Genomic DNA, 17,072 nt, shown 5'->3' with positions numbered 1-17,072 from the left:
GTGGTGTCTCCTCTGCCACATCTGGGGTCTCAGAGCTCTCCAGCAGGAATAAAGCATGGCAGCCCCCTGAGGTTGGGGTTCTTCTGTTGCGTGTGGGGCTGTGCTTATGGGATGCTGTTGTCTCGAGGGGATGTCTGTAGTGTGAGCGCAGGTTGCTAGCTCTTCTCCCCTTGAAGCTTCCTGTGTGGTTTCCTGGTGTCTTGGAGGATGGTAGAAGTGGGGCTGGTCCTGCTTTAAGTCCAGCCTTAGTGGCAAAGCACCGAGGATTGGAGCTGGACAGCTGCTTGGTGGGCACAGCTGGGCTTGGCCACTGCAGGTGAGTGGGACCCACAGCATCCCCGGTGTGTGGCTGTGATGCTGTGTCTAATTGCAGGTAAAAAGCCTCATTTGGGTTATAAAGCAACTTCTTATGGCCAAGCTGCACCTTTGGGATGTTCACGAAAAACTTTTCTGTGTTTTTCCCTCCAGTTCAGTAGGATGCTATCTCAATGTGTTCTGCAGCAGTGCTGCTGTTAAGAAATCATTTCAGATGAAGCCCTGATGCTGCTGAAGTGAATGGCCCAGTTCCCTCAGTGCTGGTGCAACCCAGACCCTCCACAGTCCTTCCCAAAAGCTGCTTTTGTGCTCGAGCTTTTCAGCCATTCCTTGCAGGGATGCTTTTGTTTCCCTTTGGAAAGCATTTTCCTTTACTTTTAGCTTAGTGATTTGGTTCCTTGAAAGCAGGCAGGAAGCCATTGAGGAGTGCTCCCCTTTTATTTCCTGATATGTTTAATTTCCATCTCTGTAGGATGAGGAACTGTATGGAGCACCATCCTGCAGCTGGTGTCCATCACAGCAGCAAGTGAATCTAATGGGGGGAATTTCAGCTCTGCCTGACGTCCTCCCATCCTGAGCCTGCAATATCGGGTTGGGTTGATGTGGGGAGCAAAGCTCCTTTGTGCTGTAAGGCTGCATGGGAAGAGCTCAGCATGACCCCTGACGCTCTGCTCCCCCAGGGGGTGAGGGATAACATCAGTAAGTCTCAAAGCAGCTGATGTCCCTGGGGCTGTTCCCCCTGTGCTGCCCTCCAGTAAGTTAAGCAGTGCTCCTTTCCCTGCAGCTCTGTGCACAAATGCACCCTTTGCTGGTTAGCTGAAGCCCTGTGCCAGGTTCTTTCTCTCACTGCTCCCGTGCACCAGCTGCTTATCCTACTGGTGGTGGAAAATGCCTCGTGAGGTTTTTCCTTGCATGGAGGGAGGTTCCATGCACTGAGGAGCATCCTTGGGGTCCTGTGGATGTGCTCCTCCTGGTTACAGCAGAGATGGAAACCTCGGAGCCCCATGCCCTGTATTCACCTTCTTCTGGCTGATGTGTCCCCTTTAGAAGTGACGCTGTACCCCAAAGTCCCTCCTCTGGGGACTTATGAGCACTCAGGATGCCCGGAAAGGGGATTTATGCCTGGTGGCTCCTTGCCAGGGGCCGGGCTGCTGCCTCCTGACCCCACAAGGCTGCCCCTGGTGACGCAGCCCCGGGGCCTGGCATGGGAAAAGACGTCAAGGCTGGGAGAAATGGGGTGATGGCAGATGAGGTGCCCGCTGGGTTCAGCCCTCCCTTGGCTCCAAATGCTGCGACCCAAAGCCCCAAGGAGTTTGGGGTGGAGGAGGCTGTGAAGCCCCAGGTTTGGAGGTGAGGTGGTGGGGGGAGACCCTCTTTGTGCCCCCCAGCTTCTGTGTCCCCAGGCGAGGGTGCCAGCAGTGCCCTGAGCAAATCCTGGCAGCAACAGGAGCACACCAGTGTGTTTGTGTAGCTGAGGGCTTCAAGGAAGGGGCAAGTGTGTCATCAGGTTTCTTCTGAGAACATTTTTATTGCTGCTGCAGTCATTTCCCACCGAGGTTCCCTGGGTCCTGAGGTCAAGTGCTGGGCTTGGAGCCACGGGGCTCAATCCAGCAGCCATTCCCCATGCACCAGGGCTGAGCGGGGAACTGCAGCAACAAGAGCTGGGAGCCAGCAGCACAACTTGTGTGAAGGAGTCCTTTGCTTTGCAGTTCTTGAGCAGTTCTTTACTGTCTGCATCTCCTGTGCGTCCCCACCCTGTGCTGCTTGGGCACCACGAGCTGTGCTCCTGCACAGTCTGCAGTGATCACATTGTGCCTGGCCAGGCTGTAGCTGCTCATACAACTGCAATGAGTTCAGCTGTTCTGTGCACAAGTCTCTGCTCCCCTCACTGGGGTGAGAAAATGAGGGGGAGACTTTCCCCGGTGCTCAGAGCAGCCCCCATGAGGGCAGCAGCATTTGGTAGGTTTATGGCCAAGGAGTTGTGGTTGCCATTTCCACCCTCAATCCTATAAGAAATCCCCATTCCTCTATTCCCCTCTCTCTCTGCTCCTTAGCAGCGTAGCTGGACCAGACCTGAGCCACCACCCCATGTGTCCCCACCACTGTCCATCTCTCCTCCCTGATGGCAGCAGGCATTTGGCCCATGCCCTGCGTGCAGTGTGCTGTTGGTGCTCAGGGCTGACACAGCAATGCTATCAACTGCAGAGGATGGAGGTTATCAGCTCCCAGCTATCCACAGCTGCCCTTGCTAGCCCTGATAACTGGCTGTGCCCACCTACAGTCATGCTGCCCTCCATTGTGGGCAGCCCAACACTCCCTCAGCCAACTGGGAGGAGAAACCCACGGGAGGCAGAAAGCCAGCCTATAAATCATCCTCTCCTTTGGGATGTGGAGAAGTCTCTGGTGAAGGAGGAGGCCTCGCTGGGAGCACGAGATGCTGGCAGGAGGCAGAAGGAGGCTGCAGCAGTGTCTGCTCATCGTGGCCATTGCATGGAGTGCTGGCTTCTTCCACTCACCAGCCCTGGCTTTGCAGAGGTAGAGTTGTTGCTAAAGGAGCACGATGTGCTGGGTTTTGCCATCTCCTTGTTTGCTTGTTTTTTGGTGTTGAGGACCACAGAGCTCTCTTCTCTGCTCCTCCAGGCTGCTGAGAAACACCTTCCCTCATCCTCCTCCTCTCTCTGGCACTAAGTGCTCCTCACCCTCCTTGCTTCTCTTCCCCTCTCCCTCTGAGCACTGCATGGCACTGCATGGCACAGCAGCACCTCTCCCTCCATTCCAACCTCCAGCACGACGCCTTCCACTTGCAAAACCAACGAGCTGAGCCTCAGCACATCATGAACCCCCCGGTGTGTGCAGGGTACCCCTACAGCACGGTGTCCCCGTATCCGCGCATCCCTCTGCGGGGCCGGGACCCGGCGGGCAGCTGCTGCCACCTAGAGCTCGGATCTTCCAGGGCAGGGAGATGTGGTCTCCTGGGGGTGTCCACAGCCCCCTCCTCTGCCCGCAGGATCGCTCTGCGGAGGATGCCTTCCATCCGGCAGACGCTGCAGGAGATGGGCGTGAAGGTGTCCGACGTGTTTCCCGAGTTGCGGCAAAGGCGCGGCGGGGCGGGCGGCCCCCAAAACGGAACGGCTCCCACCCTCCTCACCAACTACCTGGATGTGAGCCCCTCCACACTCACGGAATGTTTGTTGCCCCCCATCCTCCCGACCTCGCGGGTTCTATCAGCCGCAGGAGGACCCACCCCGAGTCATTCTGCTGGCGCTGTGCTTCTTCCAGACGCAGTACTACGGTGAGATCAGCATCGGCACCCCCCCGCAGACCTTCAAGGTGGTCTTTGACACGGGCTCTGCCAACCTGTGGGTGCCGTCCTGCAAGTGCTCCCCACTCTACAGCGCCTGCAGTGAGTGCTGGGGGTGGGAGGGGACACTCTCCATCCTCACCCTTCGGTTTTCCAGTGGATGTGGGCAAAATCCCTTCATCTCAAGGGATGCTCGGAGCTCTAGCTGGACCTGCTGCCCCCTCCCTTGCTGTTTCTGATGCCTGCCTGCCTCTCCCCAGTTTCCCACAGCCGCTATGACTCCTCCAAGTCACGGACATACATAGCCAATGGTACAGGCTTTGCCATCCGCTACGGGACGGGCAGTGTCAAAGGCTTCCTCAGCCAGGATGTGGTCATGGTGAGGGCACAGCCTGAATTTTGGAGCAGTTGGCTCCGCTCCCCTTATGAGCACAACTATTTACCCAAGAGTATGGGAGCTCTGCTGGGTTTTACCCCCCCACCACCTCCATGCGGAGACCCTTGTGCCTTTCCCAGGTATCGGACATCCCCATCATCCAGGTCTTTGCTGAGGCCACGGTGCTGCCTGCATTCCCCTTCATCTTTGCCAGGTTTGATGGGGTCCTGGGCATGGGCTACCCCAGTCAGGCCATCGATGGCATCACCCCCGTCTTCGACCGGATCATCTCCCAGCAGATCCTCAAGGAGGACGTGTTCTCTGTCTACTACAGCCGGTGGGTCTCGAGATGGGGAGGGGGTTGCTTTGCAGGGCTGGGCATTTCAGCCTCAGTGTGCTGGGGACGCAGCTTGGGACTGTGAAGAAGCTTTGGCTGGGGCTGTGGGACCCAGGCTGGGTGGAAGTTGCCTGCAGGAGATGGGCTGGAATGAGGCAGCACAGGAGGCAGATGCACGTCTAAGTAGAGACTGTAGCTCTTCATCCCATCTAAAGATGGATTCTTTAATAATGAATGAGTCCCAAGGATGCTAGCTGCCATTGCAGCCTGGTCAGATTGCTGCTTCAGTGCCCTTGGCACTCTGGGATGCAGCCACCCACAGACCACACGCTCACAGAACATTTCTTTCTTTGCAGAGCTTCAAAGTAAGAAGATGAAAAGCATGAGCTCTCTGGAGGCAGCACCCACTGACAGCATCACAGACCCCAGTGCTGGCTCCTATGAGCTCCAGCCCTGGGTTCTGCCCTTACCTGTCCTCAGCACCTACCTGCCCCAATCCTCACCCCTGTGGTCTCACATCCCCTTCACTAAACCAGGATTTTTCCTGCTTTGCCACTGCTCACTAGGCTGACAGCACTGCATGCTCCCTGCCTCCAGGAACCCCAAGTGAAGGAGGTCACCCCCCCTATGCTTTGCACCCTAGGAATGCTCCTCTGAAACCCGGTGGGGAAATCATCCTGGGGGGCACCGACCCAGCCTACTACACTGGGGACTTCCACTACCTGAGCATCAGCAGGAACGGGTACTGGCAGATCAGCATGAAGGGGTGAGGATGTGGGGCACATCGTCCAAATACTGCCCTGGGTACATAAAGGTGGGCTTGGGAGAATGGGGCTGCGGGCAGTGGGATGCTTTGTACTCTAGGAGGGAGAGGGAGTGGGGTCAGTTCCTCCAGCACAGAGCTGCACAATGATGTTCAGCTCATCTCACAGTGCTGGGGAATGCAGAGGGGGAGGCACTGTGGGCTGATTTCACTTGGAAGCTGCGGTGGAAGAATTTAACCCCCGTCAGCCTGAGCAGCGTGAGATGCTGAAACAATTCTGCTTTGTTTAGCTTAAAAAAAATAAAATAAAATAAAATACCACCACCAAGACCAACAAAAGATACACGATGAAGCCTTGCTTTCACATCTGAGGAACTTGAAGGGAGTGATCCTAGAGGGTTTGTGTGCTGGAGGCACTGGGATCAGCATGTGCTCTGCCCAGCTGCTTCTTCTGAGCTGTGAACATCACGAGAGCTCAGGATTCCCCTCTGTCCCAGGGTGTCTGTAGGGGCTGAAATCTTGTTCTGCAAGGAGGGCTGCTCAGTGGCCATTGACACCGGAGCATCCTACATCACTGGCCCGGCCGGCCCTGTGTCCGTGCTGATGAAAGCCATTGGAGCAGCAGAAATGACTGAAGGAGAGGTGAGCAAAGCCCAGCTGCATCCCCACGCTCCCCCCAGCCCATCCCCGGGCTCAGTGCTGCCTCCTCCTCCTCCTGCAGTACGTGGTTGACTGTGAGAAGGTCCCCCAGCTGCCCAACATCTCCTTCCACCTGGGTGGGAAGGCGTACACGCTCAGTGGCTCAGCCTACGTCCTCAGGGTAAGCTGTGTCCCTGTGTGAGGGCAGGGATGGGACGCTGGTGGGGATGCACTTCTCCTGGAGCATCCCTGCAGGCAGTCACAGAGCGATGCTGCTCACTGTTTCTCCACACTCTCATGTGCAGCAGAGATGTCCAGGTGAGGCAGAACAGCCCACTGCTGCTTCCTTGGGTTGGGGGATATATGGAGCCAGCAGAGCCAGGCAGGGCTATCCCTTTGTGGTAGAAGGGAAATCAAAGCCAAGCACAGGGAGTGCACTGGAAATCTCCTTCCTGCCACCTCTACCGTAGAGTCTGCTCCTCTCTGCAGCAAACCCAGTACGGGGAGGACATCTGCGTGGTGGCTCTCTCAGGGCTGGACGTCCCACCCCCGGCTGGACCCCTCTGGATCCTGGGTGCCAGTTTCATCGGGCACTACTACACCAAATTCGACCGTCGCAACAACCGCATCGGCTTCGCCACCGCCCGCTGACCGCCGGGGGGGCTGGGAGGCAGCTGGGAAGCAGGGAGCATCGCTGGGGAGAGAGCGATTCGACGCGCAAACGGGAGCAGCGCTTCCTTAAAGCACAGCCACCTCCTCTCTGCACTGAAGCAACTGCAAATCCTCGTGTTCTCCCACTCCAAAACCCCCGCTCTGCTTCCCGAGAGCCTCCGCTGCCATGGGGGGAGAGCGGAGCCTGGGAGCATCGCACTGAGAAATCAAAGCAGGATCCTGGAGCTGGAGCTGCACCTCCGGGGGCTTTGCAGGGTGATGTGCTTTGCTGCTGGCTGAGGCAGAGGAGCTTTGCAGGTTGCAGAGGCTGCGGAGTGATGTTCGGTTGCTGTTCTTGTTGTTCTTAGATGGGAGGCAAATTAATTGGTATCGTTAGGCTGCTTACAGCGATGGTTCTTTCAGCTGGTGTTAACCCTGCCCCTCTCTGTAATTTAACATTAAACAACCCCAGAGCAGCAGGAAGCTGAGCATTCTGCGAGGAGGGAGAAATGAGGAAAAGTTCCCTTACGGGAACTGGGGAAGAAATGTTCTCTGCTGGGATCCACCACCGTGCTTTAAGCAGGCAGCACTGCAGGCTGCTCTTCCCTGTTGTGTCAGAGAGCTGAGAACCAGCTGCAAATCTGAGCCCTTCCCAAAGCCAAGCAGCTGGCAATGCTCTCATCTCCCCCTGGTTGTGAGCACAGCTGAGCCCTGGGAACACACCTGTAATGAGCACTGTGCTGCAGGAGCTTCTCCTCCTCAGCCTGACACCAGCAATGGCTGCTGATTTCCCAGAGTGATGGTTGGGAGCAATTCTCCTTCCAGCACAGTATGGGATGCTGCCAGCCAGGCTGCAGCCTTGCCAGCCTCCTTTCCTGCAGGGCCCAGGCTCTGAGCAGTGGCCAAGCTGCCAGTTTTTGCCCTTGGCAGGGTGTTGGGCAGCATGTAGCCAAGCTTGAGTATTTAAACCTCTTAGCATCAAGCTGCACATCCCTGGGATGGGAAAGGCACCCTGGGTGCTCCTCGCTGCTTTCCATCCCCTTCTGCAGCGCTGTGAGGCAGGGAGAGCGGTGAGGATGGCTCTCTGGGGGGGGGGCAGATGGAAGTGACCCCCCTCCCCACCCGCTCTCACCCGCTGCTTCCTGAGCACTGTCCCAGCGTTCAGCTGCTCTGCAGCACAGGAAACCCAGGGAATGGGGAGAGGCAGCCGCGGGGAGGGGGGAGGGTCTACACGGGTCAGCTCTGGAGCCACAGCCTTACAGCCATAGGGAGATGCTTGAAAGCTGTGGGGCCCATCCGAGACAGGATGAATCTTTGGGTCTGGTTCTGCTCCTTTTCAGCGCGGTCGCTCGGAGCAGCAGGAGAGAAAAACGTTCGGGCTGCCGCTGGCCCTTCAGCCTGCCCATTAGCACCTCTAATAGCCTGTGCCAGGGCCATTTCCTGGTGCCTGCTGTGCAGAGCTGGCTGCAAGGCACTGCTAACCCGCAACTGCCCCGTATTAACACTTGTGATCGTTACAGGCGAGCAATTAGGCCACGCTCGGCCCAGCAAAGAGACCGGAGCAATTACGGCCATCCTATTAAAACTGACAGCGCTCACTCTATATATAGCAACGCAGGGAACTGGTTTATTTTCTTCCCCTTCCTTGAACGATTTTCCCCAAGTCTCCATGGTCCATTTAGTCGGCTGCAGCCGCAGCCAGCTGTAAACTTTGGAGGGGGCATTCTGTGCTCGGAGCCGTTGTTATTTCCTATGATAATGAACTGAGGCTGCAGTGGTGTCAGTGGGGCCGGCGGGTGGGTGATGCTCTGTCTTTAACCACTCAACCTCTCTGCAGCTCGCCTGTAAATCCCAGTTGATGTGAGGTGAGTGCATTGCCTGGGTCCGGAGAGGACAGCACAGAGAACTGGTGGAGATGTTAAGACTGTAGAATAGGATTTTTTGATTTGGAAGGGACCCAGATGTCAGCTTTTGGATTGGATGGGACCCACTGAGCGCAGCTCCTGGTGGAGACGACAGAATTACAGAGTATTTTGATTTGAAAGGGACACAAACAAATCACAGAGTCCAACTTTTGAGCTGGAAAAGACTGCCTGAATCCAACTCAACGGCTGCGCATCACCCAATCCCCAAACCATAGGATGCCACCCAGTTACCTCAGGGCACAACCTGCACCTCGGGGTGCCGCATCCCCTCCCAACCCCATCCCGACCCCTCGCCGCAGCCCTGCTCCAACCTCCTTCAGCTCACATTTAAGCCCCGATCCCAAATCCCCCAGAAACGTCAGCACTGCCGAGAGGCTTCGGAACGCAGCCCGCAGGTGCGCGGGGCGGAGATGCCCGGAGGCGGCGAGCGCAGCGTTCGGAGCGGGGCCGATGCGGGGCCGGTGCGGGTCCCGCTGACCTCACAATGCGGGCGGGCGCTGATGCGGGAGGCGGGCGGCGGGAGGCGGGCCGGTGACTCATGGCTTCCCAACGGCGGGCGGCTCCTCCCCGCGGCCGCCGGCCCCGCGGCAGCCCCCGGCACATGGGCCGCGGATCGGGGCGTTCGGAGCCGGGGATGGCCGTACCGCCCGGCCGCTGCCCGGATTGCTGGGATACGGAACGGGGAGGCGGTGGAGGTGGAAGTCGTGGGGTTCCCGGCGTGCTTCAGCTCGGTGTGTTCGTGGATGAAGGAGACGTGCTGCCCGGAGCGCTGCGGCTGATGCGGGAGCTGAGACCCAGCTGGGAGCCGGCCAGGGTGAAGACCAAGGTACGGGGGGTGCACGGAGGGGGTCCCGTGAGGGGGGCTGTAGGATGCTGTAGGGCCTGACGTGGGGGGTATGACACACCGGTGCCCCGTCCTCTCAGGGGCTGAGCAGGTGTGCAAGGCTCTTGCACGCCGAGCCCCCCCCCACACACACACAGGCTTTGGGGACACCGTGGGGAGCCACGGAATGGGGACTGTGGATGCAGAAGGTCTCTCGGGGCTGCAGGTTGGGGGTCGTGCTGTCAACCCCCCGGCATTACCCCACAGGTGCTGCACTGCATGGCAGTGCCACCGGACACCACACGTCACAGCTGCAGGGCTCATGTGGCTCAGCAGGCTTGCACTTTTACCAGGTCGGTTCCTTTGCACAGAGCAAGTTGGGATGGATGCTGACATCCTGCATAGAGCAAGGCTCACCTGTCCCAAGCTGGCACAGCAGTTCCTGGGACTCAGCAGCACCTGTCCTTCTCCTCCAAGCCTCTGCCCAGGTGTGGGGTGCAGAAAGGAGGCTGCTGGGGGCTGCAGTGCCATGGGATGTCTTGGGATGGGCATGGAGCAGGCAGGCAGCAGAGCTGGATGCACTCAACCACGCGTACGTGTGCATGCATGTCCTCTGAAGGCACACACTTCCTGTGTGCCTGGAGTGCCATTAAAAATGTATTAATAGCCAAGTGTAATTAAATCCAAGAAGCTGCAGGAAAATGCATACGAAAGGGCAGATGGTAAGGGACAGGAAGCTTGGAGTTCGAGTTCCTCAGGCTGCATAGTTGGGAGGGCAGGAAATGTCCCAGGCGCTGTGCAGCACCTCGCACAGCTCTGTGGTGCTTACGGGGAGCCTGGAGGGAGCAGGACCACAGCTTTGTGGCGGCCAGGTTCTGCCCAGGAATGGAGAGGAGTTTGCGTTCAGCAGCAGCTTGTGTGTGCTGTGAATGTTTTTAATTTAGAAAAGACCAAAAAAAAAAAAAAGAATAAAAGAATACTTAGGAGACATCAAGGGGAAATCCTCTGGTTGCATTTCTCTCTGCAAGAGGTATTGGGAGAGGATTGGAGCGGTGCGTTGTTCTCAGCTGGTTCCTATTAGCGTTCCTGTTAGCTTCCCTCTGCAGACTGGAGCAGTGCCTGGTTCACACCGCCTCGGTGTGCAGTGTTGGGGCACAGCTGCCTGCAGGGACTGTACCAGGCTGTGCCTGCAGCATAGAAAACCCTCCCGGCACTTGGGACAGGGTGCAGAAAACAAGGAGGTCGGGTGCTCGGCCTCATCCAACTGCCAGGCTCCTCAGCCCCATGCACTGTAGGTTGTGCTGCTCCTCATCCTTTTGGTTCTGCTTCCTGGGCAGCGTATCTCCATGCTGGTGTGGTGTCACAGTGACTCAACCAGCATAAATACCTTCGAAGGGAAACAGCAACACTGAAAGGATACAGGCATGGCAGAGGGCTCTGCTGTCCCTCCTAGGATTTGTTTTAGCCTAACTTTGGCAGCAAGGTGCTCTGCTGCAATAAGGGCCAGCGCTGCTGTGATGTGCTTGGTGCTCAAGGAGAGCCAGCGTGGGCATGGGGACACAGGGCTGCAGGAGGGAGCAAGCAGGCACAGAGCTGCACCTCTTCGGTATCTTTGCACAAGGCTTGGGGCTGCTGCACAGCTCCTGGTGCACTCACACCTGCTTTCCCCTTACACACACACCATGCATGGGCATGCAGGTTGCTGCCGAGCCACATGTGTGCAAGTCTCCAAAATCAATGGCCTGGAATTCAAAGGGGATAAGGCTCTGTAATCCCATTAAATCCACTGAAAAGGGCTGATGGGGCCATGAGGCAGCAAAACAAGGCAGTGCATGGACCTGGCACGGAGGCAGCGCTGAGCACCTCGAGGAGGAGCTGCTCACCTGTAGATGTGCACGTGCAGCTGGCAGACGTCAGCACAGCGCTGCAGCATCTGCTGCGTGCTGCATTTCTGGAGCCTGGCAGGGTAAGGAGAGCTGAAATCATGGTGGGAACACAGATTGGCCGGGTAGGAATTGCAGCTTGGTTGCTTGCAGCATCACCCTGCCCAGCTGCGGGGTGTGAGGATGATGGACACCGCAGCCCGTTACGCCTGGCTGTGTAATTCCAGTGCAGAGTTTCCCTCGGCAGGCTGCATAGGGAAGCCCTATATATAGGCACCCCACATAGGAGCGTGAGTTGCCGAGTGAGCCATCTAAAATTAGCTGTCCCACCCCCGAGCATCGCTGCTCCCTACCACGCACCCTCCCAGCATCGCACCGGCTCCGTCTCGCCAAACAGCGAGGAGATAAAGGGAGAACACACCGGGGATGCTTCCCCTCTGTGGCTGAGCATCCTGCCTTTGTGATGGGAACCCAAACCCCTCGTAATACCCGTGGAGATGGCGGCTGCTCCGTGCTGCAGCCCAGGACAGGGTGAGGACCCCGGCGCGGGAGGAACGGGGCCCGCATGTGCGCGGGCAGGCGGCCAAATCGGGGCTCCGGGAGAACAAAACTCTCTTTCCATCTGTGAGGAACCATCAGAGCAATGACAAGAGACGTCCCCAGCAGAGACGTCCCTGCCTATCAGCGACTCGTGGCCCCGCGGGGAGGGTCAGGAGGAGGAGATGGGGTGGTGGTGTTTGCTCAGCCTTGTTTGCTGTGCCATTGGTGGTTTCTGCCAAAAAGGTTTTTTTGGGACCGGTTCCCAGGGTCGCTGAGATGCCGGGTGTGCTTGCAGCACATCTTACTGCCCCTGAGCACCAAGGTGAAAAACAGCAGTGGGTTTCCCCCCAGAAACACTCACAGTTTGGTGCAGCTGAAGCCTTATGCCCATGCAGGTTGTGCCTGACCCCGTGCAATCTCGTGCCACCTCCCACAGGAGCTTTTCCTGCTATCCTACTGCTGCGTGTTCCCCTTTCCCCACTGCCTGTAACTCCCACTGCTGTATCTGTGCCATGAGGAAGGGGGTTCCCAGTGCCCACCCCGCACGGCAGGGACGTGCGGGCATCGCTCTGCCGCCCCTTCTCCCCTGCAGCTCTTCACCGATGGCATCACCAACAAGCTGGTGGCCTGCTACACGGACGAGGACATGGCAGATGCAGTGCTGGTCCGTGTCTATGGCAGAAAGACGGAGCTCTTCGTGGACCGGGAGACGGAGCTGAGGAACTTCCAGGTGCTGCATGCCCATGGCTGTGCCCCTGACCTCTACTGCGCCTTCCAGAATGGGCTCTGCTATGAGTTCCTGCCCGGCATCGCCCTGGGGCCCGACCACGTGCGGGACCCCCGCATCTTCAGGTGTGTGGGACCCCCAGTGCTGGGTCATATGGGGTCAGGGAGGAAGCAGGGTGAAGTGGGACCATATTTTCAGTTCTCTTCCTGCTCCAAAACTGGCACCCAGGTGCTCCAGTCCTATCCTTCCCTTGCTCAAACCTGGGTGGTGATGGGGTCCGAATTCCCAGTGCTGTGCACCCAGGTGGGGCCAAGTCAGCAGCTGTGATTTTAAAGCTTTTTGTGAAAGGAGAATGCATGAGGATCGTGGCTTCTGTCTGAGCTCACCTTGGAAAGGTGAATGCTGCCCCAGATGGGCGTTTGAGATCCTTCAGAGGCTCAGGACTTGCATGAAACAGGGAGTTGGCTGGGCTGTGTGTGTGTTTTGGGGCATCTCTGTTGAGCCAGCTCCATTCCCCAGCTCAGACTCTTAATCACACCTCTGCTCACTTCCAGGCTGGTGGCCCAGGAGATGGCCAGGGTGCACACCATCCACGCCAACGGCAGCCTCCCCAAGCCCATCCTCTGGCAGAAGCTGCACAAATACCTCACCCTCGTGAAGATGGACCTCAGCCCAAAGGTACCCAACCCCAGGTAAAGGCAGAGGGATCCCAAAGAGCCAGGCTCTGGCTTGGGCACCCACTGCCCACCCATCTGTAGGTCTTCCTCCTATGGGACGTGGGTCTCCAGGTAAAGCCTCTGCTGGAGTCTGGGCTTTGTGAGCAGGGGCTTGGGGAGCGCTGGCCACCTGTGGCTTGTGGTTCCTCCATGAACAAGGTTGTGGACAAACCCGAGAGCTTGGGGGGCTCATGGGATGGAGGCACCTCCAGCTGCTCGCTGCAAGAGGAGCTCTGTGCTATGGCAGCATCTGACCTGAGTCACAGACACCCATGTGCTGTGATAACCCTCCTCCTCCCTGTGAATCTCACCCGTGTTTTATGCCATCGTTAGAAAAAAGATGGAGCCCAAAGCCCTTCTTACAGTAGGGTCTGAGCAGCAGGGTTCTGCTAGCACTGCTGGAAGGGATGCTGGCAGCCCAGCCCCGTTTCAAAGCGCTTCATCCAATTGCTGGGAGGGCAATGCCATGCTGGGAGCCCGGGTTCGTGTCAGGTGAGTGAGGGCACATCAGCTCTGTGGAAGGGTGCAGGCAGCCCCCAGAGGTGGAGGAGGTGAATGAACCCCAAATCAGGCAAATAATTAACCCCGTCCCTGGGATGGGACGGAGGGCTGTTCCCAGTGCTTTACCCAACTCTGCACCTTACATGCAGCCAATGTGCTAATTATTAACGTGCTCCATTCTTGGAACAGCTGCAGAGGTTACTGAGTGTGGGGCCTGGAGGATTCAGAAAATTCCCATCACCTTTGGGTCGGTCTTAGAGATGAAGGGAATGGCTGAGGCCGTGCCAGGTGCCCTGGGGACCACGGAGGATGCACCAAGTACCCGAGCTGAGCTTCCGTACCAATAACTGCTCTGTGTCACTAACGAACTAATTTATAACATGCACAGAGGGAAGTGGGGGCAACGCTTCCCCTATGCCCCTATGGAGGTCCCCATGAGCAGAAGTGATTCTTCCCCTTCCCCTTCCCCAGCCTCCACCAGGACATGCCCAGCCTGGAGATGCTGGAACATGAGCTGGCCTGGATGAAGGACACACTCTCACAGCTGGGCTCCCCCATCGTGCTGTGCCACAATGACCTCCTCTGCAAGAACATTATCTACAACAGATCTCAAGGTCAGTGGGAGCAGCAGAGGGGCCGCTTTGTTCCTCCCTCCCTGGTGCTGATGGCTCCAGCCCCAACCCATTGCTTTGCTTTGCAGAGCGTGTCCGTTTCATCGACTACGAATACACTGGGTACAACTACCAGGCTTTTGACATTGGGAACCACTTCAATGAGTTTGCAGGTGAGCTGGCTCCTATCCGTGGCTCTGAAGCTCCCCCTGGGTTGGGGCAACTCCCCACTATCTCCCCATCCTCGAGGAATGAAGGAGGAGCTGCATCTCTTGAGCCACGATGGGAAATGGACGCAGTTCCTTGGGTGATGTGCAAAGCAGCATCTCTGCTTGCCCTGATCCACTGGTTGAGGTGTGATGCCTGCAAGAACTTAGCTCTGTTAACCACGTGGGTGCCTCAAATCAGAAGGCTGAACACTCTGTGCAAGCCCAGAGCTGCAGTCGTTTCACTCACATGGGGAGAACACCTCGGCCACATCAGTGTGCCCTGAAAGAACCACCCTGTGGCCACCTATAGCCCCTCTCCTCTTGCAGGTGTGAAGGAGGTGGACTACCGCCTGTACCCCAGCAAGGAGACCCAGCTGCAGTGGCTGCACTCCTACCTGCAAGCCTACAAGCAGCTCACCCAAGGGGCCCAGGGAGGCAATGGGGTCACCGTGTCCGAGAAGGAGCTGGAGGCTCTCTATGTGCAAGTGAACAAGTTTTCTTTGGTGAGTGCTGGAGGTGGGAAGGAGCTGATGTCATGGTTTTATGACTTGGTCCCTGTGTTCTCCTTTTCAATCGCAGGGTTCAGGTGCTGCTGGGGTGAGGGCTGGTGGCCGCCCCACAGAGCCTGGCTGTGCTCGGAGGTGCTGAGCTCCAGGGCAAGGTCAGAGATAGTGCTGGGTGAGGACACTGGGATTGCAGAGTCCCAGTTGGCAACCTGAGCAGCTTGCTTTTGCCAAGAACATTTACAAAAAGGATTTGCAGAGAGGCTGAAGCAGGAGCTGCCTGTATCTGACAGCTGAATTGCAGCCCTTTGAACTGAGGCAGGGAGCTGTGTGCTGGGACGTCTGTGCTCTGCCCTCACGCCTTCCAGCAGAGCTGTTTGCTGCAGCAGGGACCTGTCCCAGCATGGCCAAATCTCATGTTGGTTGTGGGGTCAGGAGGGATTTCCAGCAGCAGAGCTGTACCCTGAGCACTCTGCGCTGCTGCTCAGCATCCTTCCTCACCTGGGCTGCCATCCACCTTAGGAGCTTATAGAAATCCACACCTGGGCTGTGCTGCTTCTGATCCCTGTTCTGTCTGTTGCAGGCATCCCATTTCCTCTGGGCATGCTGGGGCCTGATCCAGGATAAATACTCTACCATAGACTTTAACTTCTTAAGGTGAGTCCGTGCTGAGCTCTGCAGAGCTGAGGAGACCAATGTCCAAGTGCTCAATACTGGATGGATCCCAAAACCCTGGCTGGTTGCGTGTCTCATGTCCATCCCTCTTTTGGCAGATATGCAAAGCTAAGGTTTAGGCAGTACTTCAAGATGAAGCCGGTGGTCACAGCCCTGCAGATCTCCAAATAGCAGCCCTGGCCCTTGGGACCCTGAGTTATTTTGTCCCTGCTGCATCCACAGCCCCGGCACCTCCCTCGCCCCCTCCCCGCCCAGGGGTGAGGGCAGGTCCCGATGGTGGGAAGGGGGAAGAGGAGCTTTACCCCAGCCACCGATTAAAGGAGACCCTGGACATACCCAAGACTGGACCGTGAGATGCTCGAGAGGACCACGGAGGGGTCCCTGCCTACACAAGGACATCTCACCACCGCCTTACAGCGAGCCTGGCTCAACCCTGCTGCCTGGCAGCCCCGTGTCCTGCTGGCATTGCTGCTGCTGGGCCTGGCATTGGGAGGAAATCGGACCCCCCTGATCCATCCATTCAGCACTGAGCACTGCTGGGTTGCTTTAGCTGCCCCGTGCTCACACTGTGCCTATTGGCTTCACTGTTCCCTCTGTTCTCTCTGCCCTGCCTGCTCAGCGCTCTCGCCCCTCCAAACCACCCTCCATAGGTTTGTGTTCACCCCAGAGCTGGGGAATCTTTTCCAAGTGGGATGGGTGCTGCTGCCATCCAGCTCCAGGCTGAGCCATGGCACTGCAAGGCAGCGAAAGCAGCATCCTCAGCAGTGCTTCAAGCACTGCTCTGTGCTCAACCTGGGGCTGCACCTCCCCACAGCCCCACCAGTTTCACTTGCAGCATCCCACAGCGCAGCAGAGGGGCTCCCAGCCCTGTCACCTCCCATATCCCCCAGTAATGGGGGGCTCAGTGCAGCCACAGGTATGGAGTGTGGCTGCCCCATCCCTGCACTCTTCCCCCCACCGGTGCAGCTCTGGGGGCCCACATGAGATACCCTGGCAGGAGGTGGATGGAGCCGAGCTGGCCTTAGAAGTGGGCACAGCTTTGTCCTCAGCTGGCATTTGGCTGTTGTCCCCTCTGCAAGGATGAGCCCACCCCACTGAGCACTGCCCAGCTCATGACAGTGGTGGTGCATCAGGTGGGGGCTGGGGGACACGGTCACTTGCCTTGGCTACTTGGCAGATGCCAAGGGACAAAGCGTCTGCCCCCCTCTGCCAGGGCACAGGAACCTAACCCAGCAAAAACCCGTGACTTTTGTTGCATCTGGTGTTTGTTTTGGTGCAAAATAAAAGCTGCTGGTAGCTGGAAATCGGGGGCCAATGGATCTGTGGTGCCTGGTTCAGGACTTGGGCTGGTGCAGGAGCTGAGAGGGCCTCTCATCACAGGGTTTGCTGCTGCTGTTCCCCCCTGGCAGAGCAGTGTCCCTGCTCCAGGCAGGGCAGTGTGCAGCATTTGGCTGCAGGAGGCAGCGGGCAGAGGAGGCTGAGACCCAAATGTGGGGATGAGACAGGTAAGAAGGGAGGGGAGGGCAAGGGAAAGAGCAGTGGAACAGTACAGGGAAAGCATCGTAGGGAGCAGGAAG

The 17,072-nt window shown here is 57.7% G+C and overlaps 2 protein-coding genes across 2 annotated transcripts; both read left to right on the top strand.

Annotated features, from left to right (window-relative positions):
- Positions 1-827: 827 nt before the first annotated feature.
- Positions 828-7,580, top strand: REN (renin). Its single transcript, XM_085210232.1, has 9 exons — positions 828-2,850; positions 3,323-3,476; positions 3,595-3,718; positions 3,877-3,995; positions 4,133-4,329; positions 4,973-5,095; positions 5,590-5,734; positions 5,814-5,912; positions 6,221-7,580. The coding sequence occupies exons 1-9, from the start codon at positions 2,750-2,752 to the stop codon at positions 6,380-6,382; spliced, it is 1,224 nt and encodes a 407-aa protein (XP_085066358.1). The 5' UTR covers positions 828-2,749; the 3' UTR covers positions 6,383-7,580.
- A 1,242-nt stretch (positions 7,581-8,822) lies between these two features.
- On the top strand, positions 8,823-17,036 carry ETNK2 (ethanolamine kinase 2). Its single transcript, XM_010724229.3, has 8 exons — positions 8,823-9,133; positions 12,146-12,405; positions 12,835-12,972; positions 13,969-14,111; positions 14,198-14,281; positions 14,645-14,820; positions 15,404-15,477; positions 15,594-17,036. Exons 1-8 carry the CDS (start codon positions 8,846-8,848, stop codon positions 15,664-15,666), a joined length of 1,236 nt encoding a protein of 411 aa, XP_010722531.2. The 5' UTR covers positions 8,823-8,845; the 3' UTR covers positions 15,667-17,036.
- The last annotated feature ends 36 nt before the right edge of the window (positions 17,037-17,072 follow it).

Source organism: Meleagris gallopavo, chromosome 28, assembly GCF_905368555.1.
Source record: "Meleagris gallopavo chromosome 28, MGAL_WU_HG_1.1, whole genome shotgun sequence".
In the NCBI taxonomy this organism is placed as follows: domain Eukaryota; kingdom Metazoa; phylum Chordata; class Aves; order Galliformes; family Phasianidae; genus Meleagris; species Meleagris gallopavo.
The sequence above is the reverse complement of the archived record's forward strand: the minus strand, read 5'-3'. Positions and strand labels throughout refer to the sequence as shown.

Excerpts from the sequence above, each read along its gene's own strand:
- ETNK2 (XM_010724229.3), top strand. The coding sequence starts at position 8,846 with ATGGCTTCCCAACGGCGGGCGGCTCCTCCCCGCGGCCGCCGGCCCCGC. Across the intron at positions 12,406-12,834 it reads CGGGACCCCCGCATCTTCAG|GCTGGTGGCCCAGGAGATGG; the intron begins GTGTGTGGGACC and ends GCTCACTTCCAG. Across the intron at positions 15,478-15,593 it reads ATAGACTTTAACTTCTTAAG|ATATGCAAAGCTAAGGTTTA; the intron begins GTGAGTCCGTGC and ends CTCTTTTGGCAG.
- REN (XM_085210232.1), top strand. The coding sequence starts at position 2,750 with ATGCTGGCAGGAGGCAGAAGGAGGCTGCAGCAGTGTCTGCTCATCGTG. Across the intron at positions 3,477-3,594 it reads TCCTCACCAACTACCTGGAT|ACGCAGTACTACGGTGAGAT; the intron begins GTGAGCCCCTCC and ends TGCTTCTTCCAG. Across the intron at positions 3,719-3,876 it reads CCCACTCTACAGCGCCTGCA|TTTCCCACAGCCGCTATGAC; the intron begins GTGAGTGCTGGG and ends GCCTCTCCCCAG.